We start from the raw sequence: 24,108 nt of genomic DNA on the forward strand, positions 1-24,108 counted from the left end.
ATAATGGACTGTCTGTCTGTCACAATTCTCTTACCTCTATTTCATCAAACTGTTGTTCTATAACAGCCTTCTTTTTCTTAGATTTGTCAAGTTTCGACACAACTGGATTTAACAATCTAAATTCCTCACTGGTAGTGTCTATATGGAAATCAGTATCTTGAAACATGGCGGAGAAACGACTATCTTCCATGATGTCTGGAGTTTTCTGTAAAATGTAAATATAAACCATTGTTATATCATGTCACTCCTTCAATTCTTATAACACAGAGAAATCTTCTGTAACAAATAAATAAAGTGTTGTTTTTCTTAACTAGAATGAAATCACCTAAATCAAAAGAACACAAACGACAGATTTAACATTTTTTCCCTTTAATAGAGAACTTAACTCAAAAAGCGACAACACACAACTTCAAACTTGATATGTGTTTTATGGTAATAAGCATTGTGTATAAGTTTCATAAAATTTGTTTGAGGCTTAATGAAGAGAACAGAAACGACAGATTTAACAATTTTTCCATTTATAAAGGGCTTAACTCAAGAAAGGTAAAAGTGAAGCCACTTAATTTAACCTTGATCTGTGTTTTGTGGTAATAAGCATTGTGTATAAGTTTCAAAACATTTAGCTGAAGCAAATTCAAGTCAGAGAATGGAAACCAATTTTGGGGACATAGGTGACAGACAGTTGGGACGTACAAGCAAAACACTTAATGCCCCCATTTACCTATGATGGGGGCATACAAATATATGACAAACTAAGATGTACCATGAGCTATTGCTCATTATATATAGCCTGCACAATTTCATTGGCAAACAGGAAGAAAAACATAGAACATGTCACATCCTAGGGTAAAGTAGCTATTACTTGTAATTGCTGAGTAAATAGTGGCAAAAACTTTTTACAAGTTCTCAGCATAAAGGAAGTTGAATATTGAGGATTTAAAAATGTTTGACAATGTATGGCATAACAAGCTGAAGCTTATATGTCACAAAGCTCTGACTTCTATATGCAGCATAAAATATGGCATCATACTGTTAAAGACATAGACAAACTAGTATACCCCAACCTTTTAAGAAGGTATATAAAGACACAAAACTGTCAACTTCTGTTCAAAAAAATGCCAGGGAATCCTAGATAGTTTTACAATTATTCCCTTAGTGCACTAAGTTGAAAGATTTTTTATCTATATCTGACAAAATAGGAACAGAAACTTTATATTAAAAAATTATTATGACTTTGAAATGATCTTTTTTTGTACTAAAAGAAATCTTTTAATATTTCCATGTTCAGAAACCTTTTAAAACAAATAAACATATGGAATACCACTTAGGCATAAAATGTAGAAAACAAATCCTCCTTCCAAAGCAATTCGATATTTCTAAAGTGAGTAAAACACTTTTAACTATGGTGGTTAATTGATTCAATGAAAGTGCTTGCTTTTCTACTTTCGTATAAATGTTCACAGAGAGAATGCAAGATTTTTTTTCTGTAATGAATTCTCTTTTACAAAAAGCCATGAAATAGTATACCAGAAATTTAACATGTTGAAGTTGTAGCATGTAAAAGAGTAAGATATAATTATGAGGAATATAAGGGTGGGATATAAATAGAACAGCTAACTGCATAGAGTCGAAATGAAACCTTTCAAACTACATTGTATTGTTTGTGGGCATATAGTCTCTTATTACATGGGGTAATACACTCCAGATCACAAATTAAGTTAGTTTAGTGAAATTTTATATAAAAAACAAATTTTCTTATTTTTCTTTACTGTAACCTTAAATCAATTCAATAATCATATATGCAGACAATACGTAAAACCGATCACTGCTCAAATATCTGAATGTATATGTTAGGCCTCAGATTTCTCACAATTTGCATGTTTTGATCTTCATCACATCAAATGACTAAAAGCTTTTATCTTAACTAGATATTTACTGGCATTTGAGCAGATCTCTTATAAATGATATATCTGTTGGCATTTTATTTTTTCTATGCAATAAATTGTCTTTTCAGAAAATTATATTACAACATCATTTATAAAAGGAGTAAATAATACATTATTCTCAGCCATTTATTCAAAACTTCAGGAAATAAAAGCAATTAAAATTTCATTTTATTCCACAAATCACATTCTACACATGTTTTATTGTCATGGATTTCAAATTGATAGGATAGGCTGAGAATGACATCTGAATTGTATTCCCTCAATTAGAATGTCTGAAAGCTTATCATCAAAACAACATAAAACTATTACCTTGTGCATGTTTACATTACATATGTAGAGATTATCAGGTTTTCTGCATATTGATATTACAAAATATCAGCTGCAAGTCACAATATGAAGTTTTTTGCTGAGTGACTGCAGCTTTAATTTAGTTCAAAAAGGCTTCATATTATGGCTCATAATACATCCTATATGAAAAATGCCATGTAATAATCTGATAATATCCATTTGCAGACAAACTGATAATCAATTTATGAGACAGAATTTCTGTATTTTCATGATAGTAGCATGTGTGTTTTTTAATTCCGGTTTTTAAGAGAACGTGATAATTTCGAGTCAACATTAGTTTATTTAGCCCAGTTCAACTTATTTGCCTTCACAAAGCTGTGATATGAAGAGCTGAGTAAAGTGAAACAGACAGTGGGAACACCAATAAAGATTTTATTGGCAATTTCCTTTTGATCTTACTGTCTGTTATTTTTAAAATCATGGATAGGACTTGACACTCGAAAATATTAATAATAAAAAACGCAGGTTACTAAAATATCAAAATATTGTTTGATTTTATTGTAATTTTAACTTGATATGAACTGGCTTATTTGGACATCTAATTCAGTGATTAAGCTTTAACTTGATACGAACTGGCTTATTTGGACATCTAATTCAGTGAATAACCCTTTCCTCCATAATGACGCCTTTTGACGACACCCCCTTTACTCCACAATGACGCCTTTCGACGACTGTGTAGTGCCTCAGTTGAAACGTATTACCTAGGATAAAACTTCATCAAACTTTTTAAAAAAAGGTATCTATTATAAAAAGGATATTCATGAGAACATCTGACTGGAATTTCATTGATGCAAAATGTGTTTTCACAATGCATTAATACTTTAAACCTGATGATTATTTTTCATTGAAAAATCCTATGCGAATCAAGTATGTAAAAAAAAAATTCCATGGAGGAAAGGGTTAAGCTTTAACTTGATACGAACTGGCTTATTTGGACATCTAATTCAGTGATTAAGCTTTAACTTGATACGAACTGGTTTATTTGGAAATCTAATTCAGTGGTTAAGCTCAATATTGAAAGTAGACTTTGACCTGTAAATATTGACTGTTTACACATTGTGACTTGGATGGAGAGCTGTCTCATTGGCACTCATACCACATCTTATTTCTAATTACTTCCTTATTAAACTGTCTCTGTCAATGTTATCATCCCTATAAAGTGACATTTAATGAGTGACTCTAGGCGTTATCTGTATTATTCCAGCTGGACATGATGTCATGTTACAGATATCTATCTCTGCTGTTTTCAAGTGATTTGTGAACTAACTATAAAATATACGCTAAAAAACATATAAATGGATAATGTACGATGGTATGAGGATATAAATGGATAATGTACGATGGTATGAGGATATAAATGGATAATCTACGATGGTATGAGGATATAAATGGATAATCTACGATGGTATGAGGATATAAACTAATAATAACACTTTTTTGTACTTTGCCAAAATGTAGTGAGCTGATATCCTAGCTGATGAAATCTGAGTATCATAAAATAATATGCCTTTCTTCTTTTAATCAGCAAATAGTCTTAACTATATGAGTTTTTTTTGGTTGAGAATTTGAAGTAAAATGAAAGAGTTAGTAAAACTACTTTTATGCATATAAAATTTTGGGATAGTTTTTTGGTTGTTTAGAATGAAGTCACATGCAATTTCATTGATTAATAGAAGCGGATGAAATTGAGCTCATGCCATTGCAGTACTGATACATGACATTATTGCCTAATATTTATTTGTATCAAGTACTAATCTTAAAAATATTAGACAGTAGGATAAAATGAAAAATGTACAAATTGTCAATAAAACAGTGATATCTTATTTGTTATGAACCTATAAATATATACTGTGATAGACAAAAACGATGTTTTTTTGTATTAATAATTTTCCAAAACTATTTTTGTGTTATTGTCCCAGGAATAACATGTTTCAAAAATAGTATAGCTCAGAATCTATATATATATATTTATCTTTACAAATAACGTTGCTTTATTGGCATTATTAGGCTTCAGCTATCAAAATCTGTCAGTATGATATAAGTATAAAACATCATGGAATCTCAGGCACTAATTATTTATATGGTCTACAAAAAGATATAAAAATTATCTAGGATGTGATATAACCGAAGCAATTAAATGTCCTTTTTCTTCAAATCATTATGATATATTCAGAAATTTGGTTTCATAACCAAATAATTTCTATATATCTTTCAACATCCTCCAGCCATCAATCTTTTCCCCCAGGGATTTGAATAAACAGCCATGTATTAATAGTGTCATAACAAGACAGATTTTATACCATAGGCATTAACCTCAGTTGTCAGGTTTTAACTTATTTCACAACTAATAATCATACTTCAGATTTCATTGGACATACCAAAATAATAATTTACATTGGATTAAGCCAAAGTTGTCAACCTAATATTTTAACTTCACTTTATTCTAATGAAAAAAACAAAAGCACAAGAAGACAAATCTATATCTTGAGCTTCAATTACGTAATTTGAAAATCCATTTTAATCTGTTAAAAGTGAAATATTGAATTAGACACCAAGTAAAAAACAAGGACATTTTGACCTTAAAATTTGTTACACAACAATGTGCAAGCCTCTGAAATTTCTTATTACTTTAAGCAGAATTTATGGGGTAAAAACCTACTTATTGTGAAGACTGTACAGTATTATGCAACAGTCAACAAATTAACTATCTTGTATTTTACAGTCAATCAAAATCACAAAAAAAATGACTAGATTTTCCTCCGGATTGTTAAACTCCCAGGGACATTAAATAAATTTGCATAAATACTTTACTTTAGAAATTTTTAACATTTACTATGGATCCATTTATTTTCAAGGGTACCAATTTTTGTGGATTACGGAAACCTTACATGTTCATGCATATTTAATTTCGGCATACATGCCTATAGAAATTTGTTATTTGTTGAACATTGAATTTCATGGTTCGCCTGTACCATTGAAAACCATGAAAAATGGTATCCAACAAATAATAATGAATCCACAGTATAAGAATATCTCCCTATAGCGTTGCATTAGTCTTGTCTATAAAACAAAATTGTAGAAACTATAATCAAATTAACCTTCATTTTCTTTTTATTTCCAGCAGTGGCCTCTTCTTTGGCTTCTATTAACTTTCTGGCAAAATCAGGATTAACCTTAGGTAACTTCTGTAATACAATATAGGAAGAATATAAGATATAAAGGTTGATATAATACAAAACATGGTAATATCAGGCTATCTGATCCGCCAGCTAATTGAAAAATATTCCTTCAATTTAAGGAGAATGGAAATAACCTGAAATAAATCAACTGAAGATCAATTGACTTTATATTAGTTTACTGAAATATTCATCTATAATTTGTAGGTTAACGGTGTAATTTCTCACAAGGAACTATTAGATACCCTATGCATTTCAAATGATCAATATGCAGTTATTCATACCGTTATAGTTTACTCAGAACACAGCTCTTAACATATTCTATAAGTCAAATAGATTGTCTGTTTTTTCCTTTCCAATATTTTATTGGGTTTTCTTTCTCTTTGAAATATTTTATTGTATTGTAAAGACAACATTTTAAGACATATAAGTTTACATAATCAATCATTTTGGAAGTTAAAAAACTTATTCATTCTGTTTTCTATGTAGATGATGTATATAATTTACAATGGTATCATTTTTTAAATTTCTATAAAACAGGGGTTAATTTGACCATTTATTTTTGGGGATCAACCCATGAAATTCATATATTTTGCAAATTCAACATGTATCAGGTTTTTACAGAGATTTGAATGATTTTGGAATAATTCCAATGTTGTATGTTATTTCTTGAATCAATAGTGAGCACCACTTAAAGGTTTATAAAGGCAAAGATGTTAGGAAATTTTTAAAGATGTATTCCAAGGTTATCCAAATTAACAAAGTTCTTAACAAGTCTTATCAACTAAGCAAGAAAAACACAACATTTCATATCATGTAACCACAAATCAATTTAAATTAAATTTATCAACATTCTATTGACAAAATTCTGTTGTATTTCTTGTCTTAGTAAATATAAGGAAACAGATCAATTTATTTGAAACCAAGTGTCAATATTACGTGTTATAAACCAAGGATAAAGTCTTAGACTTCTTTCTTCTATTTACAATCATTAATTAACTTTATCTCATTTTAAATAAGATTGTCAGCAGTCTTTGTTTTCAATTACTACAGAAATAGAACTTTCCTATTTCAATAGAATTCATTTCTTTTTCCAAATGACTGTACATAATATTTCCTATACCAAATGACTGTATATCTTATTTCCTATACCAAATGACTGTACATCATATCTCCTATACAAAATGACTGTATATCATATTTCCTATACAAAATGCCTGTTTTAAGTATTTCCTATACCAAATACTGTACATGATATTTCCTATAACAAATGACTGTACATAATATTTCCTATACCAAATGACTGTATATAATATTTCCTATACCAAATGACTGTACATAACATTTTCTATACCAAATGACTGTACATAATATTTCCTATACCAAATGACTGTACATAACATTTCCTGTACCAAATGACTGTACATAATATTTCCTATACCAAATGACTGTACATAATATTTCCTATACCAAATGACTGTACATAATATTTTCTATACCAAATGACTGTACATAATATTTCCTATACCATATTTTCAGATCCTTCTAACAATTACTGATATCCAATACATGCCTGTCATAATATTCACTATTTGATTAATTAATTAAAATTTTATCTTATTCAGCACTTGTAAACAAGAAGCCTAACCATTATATAGAAATTATACAAGTTCAAACGGGAATTAAAATGTTGTCAATCATTATAGTATGTAGTACTTTTGCATTAGTTATTTATGATCTCTCAAAACTTTGAAAAAATACTGATTTAAAATCCCTGAAATAATGCTTAACAAGCCGACTTGTCTTAATAATTAAAGTTGTGCAAAAAATAATTTTTCATTTTCGTCTTCAAAACACGAACTTTAATTACCTGCCATATTTTTCACAACATCACTGACCGATTGAAAAAAAATTGATGATTATACAAAATTTATGGGAAAAAAATGATAAAATCGTGCACAGAAGACTAAGTTTATGATGTTTGTATGCATTAGTTCAAGAATTGGAATAACATTGTTTTTCACCAGTCACTCGTTTATTATGACTTTAATGATATACAAATTGTAACAAATTTACACAAGAAAAATCATGAAAATCTTTGATATCAAACGAACCTTTAATCTGACTCTGTTCTCTCTTTCTTCCTCAATCTTCTCTCTTATTTTATTCTTTCTATATTTTTCATAAGCAAATGGTTCTGCTATGGACTTGGCTTTATGGTATAATCTCATGTCAATGAAGAAGCCATGCATATAGGCCCTCAACAAGTTTGACCCAATAAGATGTGATAACCCTAAGTCTTCTAACTCTCTTCTCGTTAAGAACTTATAATCGTCATACACTACAATATACATAAATATATAGATATACACAAAATTAATGTGAGGTTTTTATTAATATGAATAACGTAACTGTGTGAGCATCACAATAATTAGAACTTGCAGATATTCCTGTAGAGCAATTAATAGTCTTACATTTTTATACATTCTTTAAAAATTGCAAAAAATAAATGCTCACAATTATTTTTTAATTTACAGTTTTCATTCTCATTACAAATTTTAAAATATAAAATATGGGCTTCCATGCCCCACTCAAACTATCACATAAATTGAACCATCCCTAATTTGGCGTACATATAGTTCACACCATAATGATTAAGTGTACTAATTTCCATGTTGATGTGATCACAATTTCAAGGTGAACTGTCTAAACCTAAAACTTTAATCTGATACAAGAAGCACTAACAGATAGCCTAGCGGAAAGATTAAAAAAGATAATGCCTCCTCGCTCTACTATCATTGGGAGTGTTTAACAATAAGTTTTATATGAACATTTCATCCAGAACTTTGACTAAGTTATGAAACAGCCTGAAAGTAATTTCAAATAATAAGTATTATACAATGCTGGATATGAAATTGACAATCCTGACATTAAAAGCAAATTCAGCAAGACCTAAATAGTCTAAAAAACTTATAAAACAAATATGTATTCAAAAAAAATAACTAAAAAATTATATTTGACATTTGAAGTGAAATTGTTTAAATGAAATTTATTAGTTCTTCAAAATATAACTCCATACATTCTGATCTTATTCCCCTCCAATATTTCTTAAAATTTACAATCTTAGACTTTATTTATAATTTTTATTTTAAATCATATGCACTATACTATTAAGTTGCGAAAATACCTGGCCATGAGTATAAACAATTAAATAATTCAAATATAAGAAACACTAGCAGCTCTTTTCACAAATAATCTTAAGAGTAAAAATACTTGTAAGACATACACATTTCAGTATAACTTATGATAAATTCTAATCGTAAGAATTTTTGAGAAAAGAGTCGTAAGACTTATTTTAAATTGTTGAAAAATACAACAAAGAAAAAAAACAGCATTGGTGAGTGGTCCAATGAGTTCAAATATTGCAGTATACAATAGAGCATCCTTCTTTTCCAAACAAAACATTATCAATCTGAAAGATTACTCACCCTGTGTTTCTGAACTCTCCTCTAATTCTTCTGTCAAGTTGTCCAGAAATGAACACCATTTTGGAGCTGTTCCTATGGACTGTAAAATTTTACATTTGTTAATTATATGATCTTAAAATTAAAATACAAGCAATTCTTCTGTTGTGAAAGTCAACTCTATTCCTATTTTAAGACATTATAATATGAATAAAACGAGATATATGTGATGGAAATGTTTGCCAACTATACTACAACATAACCTTAACAAACATCTAGGGGTAAGCTTATAGTCTTTCAACCACAACAACAAAGTGTCTAGACCATGTACTCTTTACTTCAAGAAGTTAAGCCATTAACATGATTAAATTTAAACTATTTAATGAACATCAGCATTAAGATTTAAACAAAGAAAATCACTAATGAAGTTCCTGAATTTGGACAGGAACATTAAAATGTGACATGGCTAATAGATTTTTTTAAACCTTATTTTTACTTCCCCTCCCTCCCTCTCATATCTATCCCCCATTGAGAGGTTACTTACAGGTATATAATAAGTTAAAACTTTTGGTGCTTCAGTTGCCATGAACAACAGTCCTGATCCTGGAACTACACATAAGTCATTCAGATCTGTACCAGGTTCAATAGCTGTGTAAGCCTTACCCTGAAAGTAAAGTAAAGTAAACATAGAAATAAAGAATTCCTTTCCTCTTATAAGGAAGTGTCAGATATAGATATGTTTGATTTACAGTAACCATAAGCCTTCCATTTTTTTTCCTTATTACTGACTTCATACTAAATATAACTTATTTAAGTATTTCAGATAATAAATAAAATACAATAGTTAGAGCGATAATTTTTCTATTTTTAGTAAAGAACAACTATTGAAGTTTTCATTTTATACAACATAGTCATATATAGGAAATACTTGACCAGTCAACATACATTATTTCTGTTCCAAAGCTTGAGTATTTTAGAATCCATGGACATAACCAAGTCTAGAGAATCATGGAATTCTATGGATTTGATTGGTAGTTCATACTGATGATCCTTTATCAGGACAGGTTTATCAGATCTCAAGTCATATAATAACACCTGAAATATATAAATATATCTAAAGCTTTTATCAGGACAGGCTTATCAGATCTCAGGTCATATAATAACACCTGAAATATATAAATATATCTAAAGCTTTTATCAGAACAGGCTTATCAGATCTCAGGTCATATAATAACACCTGAAATATATAAATATATCTAAAGCTTTTATCAGAACAGACTTATCAGATCTCAGGTCATATAATAACACCTGAAATATATAAATATATCTAAAGCTTTTATCAGAACAGGCTTATCAGATCTCAGGTCATATAATAACACCTGAAATATATAAATATATCTAAAGAATTTATCAGAACAGACTTATCAGATCTCAAGTCATATAATAACACCTGGAATATATAAATATATCTAAAGAATTTATCAGGACAGGCTTATCAGACCTCAAGTCATATAATAACACCTGGAATATATAAATATATCTAAAGAATTTATCAGGACAGGCTTATCAGACCTCAAGTCATATAATAACACCTGAAATATATAAATATATCTAAAGAATTTATCAGAACAGGCTTATCAGATCTCAGGTCATATAATAACACCTGAAATATATAAATATATAAGCCATTACAAACAACTTCTACTGTGAATTTATTATTATTCGTTGGATACCAATTTTCATTGATTTTGTTGGTGCAGAGGAACCACAAAATCAAATGTTCAACGAATTACAAATTTTCTAAAGGATTATGTCCAGTCTTTGCCAAAACAACGAATTAAATATCTACAAAACAGAAAATTTTCATGAAACCAGGAAAATTGGTACACACAAAAATAAATGAATCTTTTGTAGATTTTTACCTTCATCAGTATTACTTATCATATCTTAATTCATATAACACCTAAAAACAAGAATGCACATGGCAGGCACACAAGGGGCATATAAAACAACATAAGATCTATAATTGTAGGGCATATGATACAGTTTTGATCCCATACTGACAGTTTGCTGACAATTTGCATATAGGCTATTTTTTGCCTGATTAAATCAAATATGTAATAAAAATATACCTTCATATGCTACTTTTTGAGTAAAATAAGGTCCAAATTATATATATTTGCTCAAAATTCGGATTTGTGGACATATTTTTCCTTTTGACAGAAAAACATATTTTTTTTCTTTTAAAAGATAAACACCAGCTGTTTATTTGTAAATTCTGTTTAATATAAATGTCCTTTTAATTTGTGCAATTTGTTTTTCAAATAATTCATATTTATCAAATGTTTACAAATGTAGAAAAAAAACATCATTTTTTGCTGTATTTTTATCAAATTTAAAAAAACTGCACTATTTACCTTTTCATGAAAATTGGCACACATAATCTTCTTAGATATTCAAACTAAATGGCCTTTTAAAAAAAGAGGGGTTCATGAACTAGTTTTCAAGTTAGATAAGTTTGAACTGTAAAAATCAGTCGAAAACTGATTCTTTTCCCTATAAGTCATAGTTTGACGTCACGAAAATAACAATTTAAAAGATCATGATGTTCAAGTTTTAATAACCATTTGTTTTCTCAGTTACATAAAATGTAATTAATATCTAATTTAATTATAATTTTTACATTAAGAATTGTACTCACATGTCCAGTACTGGTCCCAACAGCCATAGTCAAAGCATCTCTAAACTTCAAAGCTGTTACTGTAGGTACTACTGATACACTGTTATATTAAAGGAATCTTAGTTATTACTGTAGTATAAAAGGTAATTTTATCAATTACATGTAAATAGTTTATATTTGATTTGCATATCTACAAAAACTTGTAAGGATTGGTCTGCTAAAACTCTCCCCTTGTTTCCACCTTTTATAAACCATGTTGCAGAAACTATGTAAACACTATGCCAATCTCACTGTGATCTGATCATATGTGTGGTGATATTTGTGCAGAAAAATTACGGCAAAACATGATGTCAAAATGAACGCTATAGAACTGAAGGATATTCTTTTACTGGAACACTTCAAATTATGATGATATCTCATTAAAATGGAGTTTTTGAGGTATAGGTATTGTTTGATTATGGATTCTATTCTTTAAATCAATATTCTTATGGCCAAATTACATGTAACATATCATCTTTTTTACATCAAACTATTTGAAACTTTAAAAGCAAAACTATAAACCATCAATATAACATAGTCATACAGACAGAAACACAATATGCTACACAGAAGAGACAGCAGACAAAATGTAATCTTAAAACAAAATAAAAGTTTTTTATAAATGATCTTACCCTAAGTCTTCTACATGTTGGTTAAGTATTGTATCTAATATACCAACTCTACCCCTGACACGGGGGTCAAAACATTCTACATGTCCCTACAATGGAAATAACAACTTCTGCATATTTACTCAATCTCATTTAGGTCTGAGCACAATAATTGAAATATTTTACCTTGTAGAGTGCTACTATTGTGACAAATAATATCAAAATTATAGAAAACTTCATTATCTCTTACTCAAAATATTGATATTTTGTTATAAGCTGGTCTTTAATTTGATTTGACATTTTCATACTTACTTTTTTGTACCTTTTCCACTGGTCCAAAATCACTACTTTATCTTAAAATTCATGACCCAAATATTTCTAAAAGTGTCATTTCACCCATCCCCTTACTGATATTTTATGCTCTAAACCCAAATTTAATAATTGGAAAGGAGTGTGAACAAATTTTGCAAGTAAGCACGACTCTTGTAGACGGGAAAAATCAAATGGTGTAAAAATTGTGGTCTCTGGCAATAGTCACCTATGGCCATGGTCAACCCCATACAACAGTCCCTATTTTAAAGGTTCACTATTACCTAATGCAAATAGTGGCCAATCCCTAAGTTTACCAAGTTTTCAACTTTTCATAGGTCTACTTGTTTCAGAGGTCAAAACCTTAGAATCTAAACAAATCTTGATTCCAATTCTGAAGGTCCATTATTCTCAAGGTCAACCTACCCTCATTTTACTATAAAAAAAAGTCTCACAAGTTAATACCTCAACAAAATGATACCATTTTGTCTCACCTGGGATTAACCCTTCAATTAAAAGCATGTTAGTACAAAAATTGAAATGAGATAATTTGTCAATCTTCAAGCTTTAATGAAAGTCAAATACAACTTGTACAGCACCTGCACTTGATGACTCAGCATCAGCGTGATGGTATATTTTCCATTGCTGTTTAACGAAAGAAGAAGAAGAGTTCATACAAAAGATGACCAGCAGGGTTATAATGGTCTCTGGACACATTCTGAAGAAATTAAGTCACTTTCTACCTTTATTTAGATTTTAAGTCTGTATTTTTAGTGTTGAAATGGTTTACTTGATTATGTAGTTTTAATGTAGAGTTTGAAATGTTAAGACATTCAAACTAATAGAACTAAATTTATTATTTACAAAAACCAATTGTTTTTCCCAAGGGTATTACCATTATATCATGTCCATGTATCTAATCCTCTGATATCATAGCATACCTAAATCGTTTCACCTGAACCTTGTAAAATACTGTAAAGCATTCACAGAAAACTTCAGGACAACAATACATAGATTGTCTAGTTCAGTAGACATTAATTATACATAATCATCCTGGGAAATGAGAATACTGCGTTCTCTAATAGACTGATATGTCTACTCAATACTGTACTAACACATGCTAACAAATCTACAGCCAACTCTCATTAAAATATCAATCAAGATAAATATTACTTCAACAATTCCTTACTCAACCATTTGTCTATTATATTGCTTCCTAAAGTTCATACGCTTTAACTTTCATTATTTGATTTGATATGAACAATAAGAACTAGATTGGGAATTCAATATAGTACAGGGAAACCCCCCATACAGGAATAAAATCATAAAATCATAATTATCCACTAAGATTATTTAAGCTTAAGTATAATGAGAAAATCCCAATCAATTGTTTCACAAAAACAGAAACCAGTAATTACAAAATTTTATTTCTTTCTCTTTCTTCTATTAAAAACACATATTTAAGATTTACAAATAAGGGAGTTAAAAAAATATATTTAGGTTAGAATGATTTTAAGCGTTAATCCCCATCTATATATATAATTATATTTATAGTTCTGTAATCAGTCTTAGTTATAAAATTACTTTTTATTACTGGTCATAGACTTAAAATAGAACTGTATTAACATCAATTGTCAACTATAATAGAAAGTCCACTATAATAGAATATCAACTCCCAACATAACATCAAATAAAGAGAGTGGTCAGGCTAAGTCTGATTATTTTTTGCTGTCTGAAGTATATCCACAGAGTATTTTTCTTATTCGAGTTTAATAATTTGTTTAAGCTCATGACATCATTGTTTCATCAAGAGTTGTTAAATTTTCATTGTGTCACATTATAACTAGAAATTCCAAGGAGCCTATATCACTCATATATTTTTTACATCAAATTGATATGTATAATGCAAAAATGTCAGTGTTGAAGTGAAACTGCAAAGATAAAAATACTATCTTGTCTCAGTGATCATTTCTGATGGACTCATTCTTGTCAATCAAATATAGTTTTCAAGAAAAAAAGCAAGAATGAAAAACTAAAGGACATAAAGAGCCTGTGTGCTCACAATTCAAGACTTCAATCTCTTTTTAGCTGATTTGCTACTAATAATGTGTTTACAGTATGTCAAAATATTAGACATTATTTGTATTTCACCTGTATGTTATATTTTTAATCTTTGTGATTATGCTGGTTGGTTGATAGGATCATCAGACATAATTTTCTAATTAACTCAGTGTGGATTGTTGCTTATTTTGGTTCCAATTAGGACAGTGGTTTTAGAGGAGAATATTTTGTTCAAAAGTTAACAACCAATGTACAACAGAAAAAATCCAAATGGCAATAACTAACACTTGTTCTGAGATTAAAAACACATATTTATTCTTTTATTCAATTGAAATAAAATATAACATGCAGAAATTCAATATTCATTGATTACTGAAAACTAAACCTTTTGTTAACATTCAACATGTTCAATGGTCAGCTCTTCAAGTAAATCTGGACAAACAAATTGATTAAGCCTTTATTTGATCATACTCTAAAAAATTGGAACACTTATCAATAAAATATAAATAACTGTTCACAATCATGAAACAACTTATGAAAGACAAACAAAATATGTTGTCTGTACAAATATCTTACAAAATAATTGAGACTATTTCAGTAGTATTATAAAGGTATCTGAACTGTCATTGACCACACAATTATTTAAAAGACACAAATGTTGTTTGCAAAGTAAATGCTGTCACTTTGCCAACAGAGTAAATCTATGAAACACTAATGATCTTCAATATATCTTTGGAGTACATTTGTATTTCAAACAAGTTTATAGTTTTTCCTTTTCTGGAACATGATACTAGTTCAACCAGAATCAAATACCATCTGAAACTGATCACTAATAATAATATTCCCCTCTCCATCCTGGATTCAAGTTTAATTATACTAGTAATTACACCTTATGTAAGAATCCAGGGTTTTGATTGGTTAATAGCCAGTGTATTTTTCACCAATTTACTGTTATCAAATGAATATCGTTCATTTTTAACGCTGCCGGGGTATTTGCTAAAAGGATATGCCTTTTTACCCTCTCTGCCGTGGTATTTGCCAAAAAATACTCTATCCGACTGGACGCTTGTAACATCACAATCATCAATGCGTTTTAGTACATTAACATTCGGTGTAATTAAATAGATATATCATGTTATTGAGGGGTATTTGCGAAAAATATAAAGGAGTATTTTCGATAAGGCCCTATTCCTACCTGAATTTCAAATTAGGGTTTATTGACTAATATCCCAATGAATTATTTTTAAAAGAAAGACAAAAATGTCCTTTACTTTAAAATAAATGCACAAGACTTATTTTCATGACATTACAAAAAGCATACATTTTGATTTTCCAGGAAAACTCAGTGGATTAAGGTCAATTCCATTGATTTTCTTACTGGAAACATAGAGCCCAATTTTTCAAGTGTTTTTATCAATTTTGTCTCAAATGCATGAAAAGTCTACTTATATCATGCATATTTGAAAATTCATATCAGGAAAGGATTATATGCTAAGTTTCATATAAACATAATACCGGTAAGCCATCTTTGAAAAAGTTGTAATGACAAGTTAGAGGCCAACATTTTCTATGTTAGTTATATGTACATAGGCCATATCTAAAACTCAGAAGACTATTATATCCTATGCACATCTGCATATAAGATCTTAAAATGATGCAGTTGAAGATGATATTTTAAACCATGCAGGAGGATTTTCTATGACAAGGTCATCGCTAAGCAGGACCATTATCTCTAACTTGAACTTTTAAAACAGATATAATGGATAGAAGCATCCTTATAAGACAATGGTTAATAGGATTCCAGAAAAACTTACCGTGTTTGTTCCACAGGCCAGAAGATGATGCACTGGGTTTAACTCACAACATTTTACTTCACTAAAAGACATTGAAAAATGATAAATATATTTACATATGTGTGCCGTAGCACTGTTTTCTAAGAAAAACAGGCATGCAAATTACTGTTAAAAGACGTTACATATCAGCATTCATTGTCAACTCTAACAGATTATCAATAAATCTAAAATTATTTTATTTTGTGGATTCAACTAAATAAGATGTTATACATTTCAAGATGTTGTTGTTTTCTCTTGTATATGCAACTGAAAATATATATTCAGTTTTGGATTTTAATTTGTTGTTTTTAAAACAAATATTCATGATGTGTCGACAAAAAAGACAACAACACTCATGTTTTTACCGCATAGTATTTTCAAGATGACTGTGAATACCTAGCGGTATCCACTCGTTTTTACCCTACCACACGATCACCACTTCAGGTGTTGGTTCACTCGTATTTTTATTTTTAAATATTCATGATGTAAAACAAGAACAAATCAATCAATGGAACAAGTAACAGCAATTTCTATTAAATTAAATCATTGTTAAAAAGGAGTTTACTGATCATGACTTACAGAAAATTTGACGATTTTTTTTTAATACAACATTTGAAACAAATACCTATTTCTATATATATATGTAAATAAATGAATTTCTTTAACAAATTAGAAATTCATCAAATAGATTACACGCCCTCTAACAATCTTTCTTAATAAATTGGTTATATAAAAGTAAATTGGTCAATCAATACTTGTGAAGCAAAGTATGTGGTTTATCTATAGATGGACTGACAGATGGATAGAAGAACAAAGAAGTACCATAATAAGTATTATCTTTGATAGGCATGTGATAATATGATTCACTACATTTGAGATGGGTGTTAGGTGCAATTTATACATTTTCATTAGGAAAATAATTCAAATTTTCATGTCTAATCATATGTTTCACCAAATCATGACCATCATTTTATACAGCTAATTTCTAATACAATGTATCTTATCAATCTAATTTTCAGTATTTCTGTGGAGTGTGTAGGAGTAACCCCCACCATTTTATATAGACTTCAATATATATTAACTTACCTAGAATTAGTTGATAGAGGATTCAGAAATCTGCCTTGTTCTAAATTCAATCTGTAGATCTCTGAACTGAAATGTAATTAGATAATGACTCAGTCAGTCAAGTTAACACTTTATCAATATATGTGGGCTAGGAACAGAATTGTTTTGTAGGACAAAATTTCACAATGTAAGTACATATATGAAAAATCTTTATATCTAGCAAAGTTTTAAAGGACAAAATGACTTTAGCAGTCTAAGTTGGCCTCAAAATCAATTAAAATAAAAAATGTGAAATAAAACTAGAGGCTCTCAAGAGCCTGTATCGCTCACCTGATTCTACTTGGGTTTTTGAAATCATATGAAAAAATATAAAATTTGGCTAAAAGTGACAACACAACCTCATTGATAAGGAAAGGAACATGTTTAATTTCATTAAAAAGTCCCCCACTGGCGGCCATCTTGGATGGCGGATCGGCTACAAAGTAACAACACTTGGTCAGCACCTCATAAGGATCATTCATGCCATGTTTGGTTTTATTCCATTCAGTGGTTCTCTAAAAGAAGTCATTTGTATGCATTTCCCATAGGGTCCTATGTTAAACTAAGTCCCCTGCTGGCGGCCATCTTGGATGATGGATCTGCTACAAAGTAACAACACTTGGTCAGCACCTCATAAGGAACATTCATGAAATGTTTAGTTTTATTCCATTCAGTGGTTCTCTAAAAGAAGTCATTTGTATGCATTTCCAATAGGGTCCTATGTTAAACTAAGTCCCTGCTGGCGGCCATCTTGGATAATGGATCGGCTACAAAGTAACAACACTTGGTCAGCACCACATTAGGAACATTCATGCCATGTTTGATTTCATTCCATTCAGTGGTTCTCTAAAAGAAGTCATTTGTATGCATTTCCCATAGGGTCCTATGTTAAACTAAGTCCCATGCTGGCGGCCATCTTGGATGATGGATGGGCTACAAAGAAACAACACATGGTCAGCACGGCATAAGGAACATTCATGCAATGTTTGGTTTCATTCCATTCAGTTGTTCTCTAAAAGAAGTCATTTGTATGCATTTCCCATAGGGTCCTATGTTAAACTAAGTCCCCCGCTGGCGTCCATCGTGGATAATGGATCGGCTACAAAGTAACAACACTTGGTCAGCACCACATTAGGAACATTCATGCCATGTTTGATTTCATTCCATTCAGTGGTTCTCTAAAAGAAGTCATTTGTATGCATTTCCCATAGGGTCCTATGTTAACTAAGTCCCCGCTGGCGGCCATCTTGGATGATGGATTGGCTACAAAGTAACAACACTTGGTCAGCACTCCATAAGGAACATTCATGCTATGTTTGGTTTCATTCCATTTAGTGGTTCTCTAGAAGAAGTCATTTGTATGCATTTCCCATAGGGTCCTATGTTAAACTAAGTCCCCCGCTGGCGGCCATCTTGGATGATGGATCGGCTACAAAGTAACAACACTTGGTCAGCACTCCATAAGAAACATTCATGCTATGTTTGGTTTCATTCCATTTAGTGGTTCTCTAGAAGAAGTCATTTGTATGCATTTCCCATAGGGTCCTATGTTAAACTAAGTCCCCCGCTGGCGGCCATCTTGGATGATGGATCGGCTACAAAGTAACAACACTTGGTCAGCACCCCATAAGGAACATTCATGCTATGTTTGGTTTTATTCCATTCAGTGGTTCTCTAAAAGAAGTCATTTGTATGCATTTCCCATAGGGTCCTATGTTAAACTAAGTTCCCGGCTGGCGGCCATCTTGGATGATGGATCGGCAACAAAGTAACAACACTTGGTCAGCACCTCATAAGGAACATTCATGCCATGTTTGGTTTCATTCCATTCAGTGGTTCTCTAGAGGAAGTCATTTGTATGCATTTCCCATAGGGTCCTATGTTAAACTAAGTCCCCCGCTGGCGGCCATCTTGGATGATGGATCGGCAACAAAGTAACAACACTTGGTCAGCACCTCATAAGGAACATTCATGCCATGTTTGGTTTCATTCCATTCAGTGGTTCTCTAAAAGAAGTCATTTGTATGCATTTCCCATAGGGTCCTATGTTAAACTAAGTCCCCTGCTGGCGGCCATCTTGGATGATGGATCGGCTACAAAGTAACAACACTTGGTCAGCACCCCATAAGGAACATTCATGCTATGTTTGGTTTTATTCCATTCAGTGGTTCTCTAAAAGAAGTCATTTGTATGCATTTCCCATAGGGTCCTATGTTAAACTAAGTCCCCGGCTAGCAGCCATCTTGGATGATGGATCGGCAACAAAGTAACAACACTTGGTCAGTACCTCATAAGGAACATTCATGCCATTTTTGGTTTCATTCCATTCAGTGGTTCTCTAAAAGAAGTCATTTGTATGCATTTCCCATAGGGTCCTATGTTAAACTAAGTCCCCCGCTGGCGGCCATCATGGATGATGGATCGGCTACAAAGTAACAACACTTGGTCAGCACCTCATAAGGAACATTCATGCCATGTTTGGTTCCATTCCATTCAGTGGTTCTCTAGCAGAAGTTCAAAATGTAAATTGTTAACGACGACGACGACGGACGACGACGACGGACGCCAAGTGGTGAGAAAAGCTCACTTGGCCCTTCGGGCCAGGTGAGCTAAAAATTATATTAATCAAAAATTTTTATTTAAAAGATAGACAAGAAAAAGATGCATTCAATTCTTCCAACCAAAAGTGTGATCTCAGGTGCTCTGGAAGGGTAAGCAGATCCTGCTCCGCAAGTGGCACTCATCGTGTTGCTCATAGTAATAACACATTTGGTGTGATGTCTCATAAATTAATGTCACAATAAAGGAAAAGAAGAGTGAGTTTGGCTATGACAAGTGGAAAATATCTGTGGTCATCTGTGAAACATAATTGACAAAGGATGACTTAAACTTTCATATCTCTGCCATATTTATGTATAGACTTACCTAACTCCAGCCACGTAGAGATCACAACTTACAGTGTTATATGCCATATCTCTGCCATATTTGTGTATAGACTTACCTAACTCCAGCCACATACATGTAGAGATCAAAGCTTGCAGTTTGATATGCCATATCTCTGCCATATTTGGGTAAAGACTTACCTAACTCCAGCCACATAGAGATCACAGCTTGCAGTATGGTATGCGATATCTCTGCCATATTTGGGTATAGACTTACCTAACTCCAGCCACGTAGAGATCACAGCTGGCAGTATGGTATGCCATATCTCTGCCATATTTGGGTATAGACTTACCTAACTCCAGCCACATAGAGATCACAGCTGGCAGTATGGTATGCCATATCTCTGCCATATTTGGGTATCCTCAATCTATAATATCTGCCATTTTGAGAATGAAGTTCTATGTATCTGTCATTTTGTAAAAATACAATCTGAAATTTATCAATATAAATAAAATTAATTTTAAATGTACAACCTAAATTATAACTTTGTTTGAGTTTTGCTTTCTTTACTTTCAATGACTTTATTTCTAAGTTTTAACAATTATTTAAGTATTATTCAATGTGCCTGCCTTGCAGATCTCAAAATCAAAGAATGTTGTAAGCACATTCCCACTGGGCAAACAAATTATCTAACACATTTAACCCGACACATTCTGTATGTGGTCCAAGGATACAGTTATCGTCCTTTGGTTTTCGTTGTCTACGAATATAGTCCCTAGTGTAAACAGTGTATAACTTGCATGTTTTATTTAATACACTTTCCAAATTTATTTCTTGATATTAAATGCATGAAATATGAAGTAGGGGGATGTAATTACATGTTAAAAAAATTTGGGTGCTGAATCTTTATGTTAAGTAGTGATTTGGTCCAGTTCAAAAAGATTAAATTTTATCACGTCTGAAGCTGTCAAACTGAATTTTACAACCCCTTAAAGGGAAACTTCGCAAAAAAATCAAAAATTGATATTATGTTTATTCTGTATAAAAATGCTCAAATTCATAGATATTAAAGTTTTATTCTGCTAGATAAGAGATCACCATCGATTTTAAATTTAGAGTATCAATTCTCTGCTGTCAGCCATTTTGTCACCTTCTCCGATTTGCCGTAACGATATGTCTAAGGACCAAAACTACAGTAACCCGATGTAGTCGTAATTGCGTGTCGATATCTCGTCAATCGTACGGTTGTTTTATCCGACTAGTTAACTAACTTGATACGGAAAATTTTCTTCTTTTCTTTTTAAATAACCATGATCTGTTATTTTTAGACTGATAATATAGGAATTTAATAGTGAAAAAGTCAAAATTTCAAATCATAAATAAGTCTTCCGTGAAACTTGAATTGTTTTCGGAAATCTTATTAGTTCATAATTCTTTTATGTAATAAACTTTATTCAAATAAATTAGGATCTTCGCTCCACTGATCACCCGTATGGCTAAAGGTATTACTCCCAAAGATATTGTAGGGGGTGTGAGGTGACACGTCCAGGTATTCAAGCGATTTCCTGTCGAGTTTGCAAATTCATGCATCGTTTCACTTCTTAGTGTATTGATAAGTGTACACGGCCGATAAGTTATAACTTTCCATTTTGAACTATTAGGTGTATAATATACATCTCTATCTTGCGTGTCCGAAAGTGATATTACTAAACTCATACTTGATGAAATAAAAATCTATATACGTATTTTTTCCAAGGGTAAATTTGGTAAAATGTAATATAAACCCGTTGTCAATGGTGAAGGCCAGAAATATTGATTAAAAAAATTGTACGCACTTGTCGACCATTCGTATATACGCCTGGATTATAAGTTACGGACCTATAGAGCAAATTAAAACATATACATGTATACATAGAACATAAGAAAGAAACATACATTTTGCGCAAATTGGGGTAAAAGTTTTGTAAAATGACAAGTCCACGTATGCCAACAGTATGTAATCATCAAATGACGATAGACTATAGTATACCAAAAGAAGAAGAAGAAGAGATTTAAATACAGGTCGATATATAACTTTATTTGGCTCATCGAAGTTATGGACATTTATATATCAATTAGATTGTTCTCGAAAACAGGAAGAAATTCGCCATCATCACAATTGTTCCGACATGCATGTAATATATACGCAACTGGAAGTACACTAATACCGAGGGATGTGAATATTTTCCAGGAAAACTATAGAGTATCAAAGTTTCAAATCAATTTCGTGATTTATTTTCTCTCTTGATATTCAATGACAGCAATTTAAAGAATAAACTGCTTGTCCGTTTTAGTGGTATTCTTGCCAGTTGAAACAGACTTATAATTACATTAAACCAGATGCTCCGCAGGGCGTAGCTTTATACGACCGCAGAGGTTGAACCCTGAACGGTTGGGGCAAGTATGGACACAACATTCAAGCTGGATTCAGCTCTAAATTTGGATTGTGATTAAATAGTTGACACAGCATAGGTTTCTGACACAGAATGAATGTGTTCTAATGAACTTAAAATTTTTGTTTTCTCTTAGAGCAATTCACTATGCTGTTGAATATTAATCCTCTCAAAAAAATGTTTGAAGAAATTTTCTTTTTTATTTATGAAATTTCAAATGAGAAAAATTGAACCCAATTTTTTTAATCACATCCCCCTTTCCCTTATTCCAAAACTAATCTCAATTAAAATTTCTAATGGAGTTTGCAACAATAACTACTCATTTAAATACATCATAAAATATTAAGATGTAAAAAAACTGCTTGTTATCACTGAATGGTAAAGATTATTTTAATTTATCAGTTGGTAGTAAAAAGTGAATATACATTGTATATTGTATATAACAAAGATTTAAGTTGATTCTGGACAAAGAAAGATAACTCCAATTAAAAAAAAATCTTGCTATTGCACAATATTTTGCAATTAGATATTTCTTGCTTACTATTCTGGACAAAGAAAGATAACTCTAATTAAAAAAAAATTTGCTATTTCACAATATTGTGCAATTAGATATTTCTTGCCATTGCGCAATACTGTGCAATTGAAAAGACTTGCTATTGCACAATACTTAATATAATAATTTTAGATCCTGATTTGGACCAACTTGAAAACTGGGCCCATAATAAAAAATCTAAGTACATTTTTGGATTCAGCATATCAAAGAACCCCAAGATTTCAATTTTTGTTAAAATCAGACTAAGTTTAATTTTGGACCCTTTGGACTTTAGTGTAGACCAATTTGAAAACAGGACCAAAAATGAAGAATCTACATACACAGTTAGATTTGGTATATCAAAGAACCCCATTTATTCAATTTTTGATGAAATCAAACAAAGTTTAATTTTGGACCCCGATTTGGACCAACTTGAAAACTGGGCCAATAATCAAGAATCTAAGTACATTTTAGATTCAGCATATCAAAGAACCTAACTGATTCATTTTTTGTCAAAATCAAACTAAGTTTAATTTTGGACCCTTTGGACCTTAATGTAGACCAATTTGAAAACGGGACCAAAAGTTAAGAATCTACATACACAGTCATGACAGTTAGATTCGGCATATCAAAGAACCCCAATTATTCAATTTGGATGAAATCAAACAAAGTTTAATTTTGGACCCTTTGGGCC

The 24,108-nt window shown here is 31.1% G+C and overlaps 1 protein-coding gene across 1 annotated transcript in view; it reads right to left on the minus strand.

Moving 5' to 3' along the window:
* LOC139503646 (nucleolar protein 10-like) overlaps positions 1-24,108 on the minus strand; it is a 53,477-nt gene that overhangs the window by 16,415 nt on the left and 12,954 nt on the right. Inside the window, exons 5-15 of the mRNA XM_071293472.1 lie at positions 20,803-20,939; positions 17,550-17,615; positions 16,446-16,506; positions 12,286-12,371; positions 11,636-11,714; positions 9,880-10,029; positions 9,479-9,598; positions 8,959-9,037; positions 7,585-7,811; positions 5,393-5,479; positions 35-205 (exon numbers count right to left, since the gene is read on the minus strand). Of these exons, the coding sequence (XP_071149573.1) occupies positions 35-205; positions 5,393-5,479; positions 7,585-7,811; positions 8,959-9,037; positions 9,479-9,598; positions 9,880-10,029; positions 11,636-11,714; positions 12,286-12,371; positions 16,446-16,506; positions 17,550-17,615; positions 20,803-20,939 (1,263 nt within the window). The remainder of the gene's footprint in view (positions 1-34; positions 206-5,392; positions 5,480-7,584; positions 7,812-8,958; positions 9,038-9,478; positions 9,599-9,879; positions 10,030-11,635; positions 11,715-12,285; positions 12,372-16,445; positions 16,507-17,549; positions 17,616-20,802; positions 20,940-24,108) is intronic.

This window comes from Mytilus edulis, chromosome 1, assembly GCF_963676685.1.
Source record: "Mytilus edulis chromosome 1, xbMytEdul2.2, whole genome shotgun sequence".
Lineage (NCBI taxonomy): Eukaryota > Metazoa > Mollusca > Bivalvia > Mytilida > Mytilidae > Mytilus > Mytilus edulis.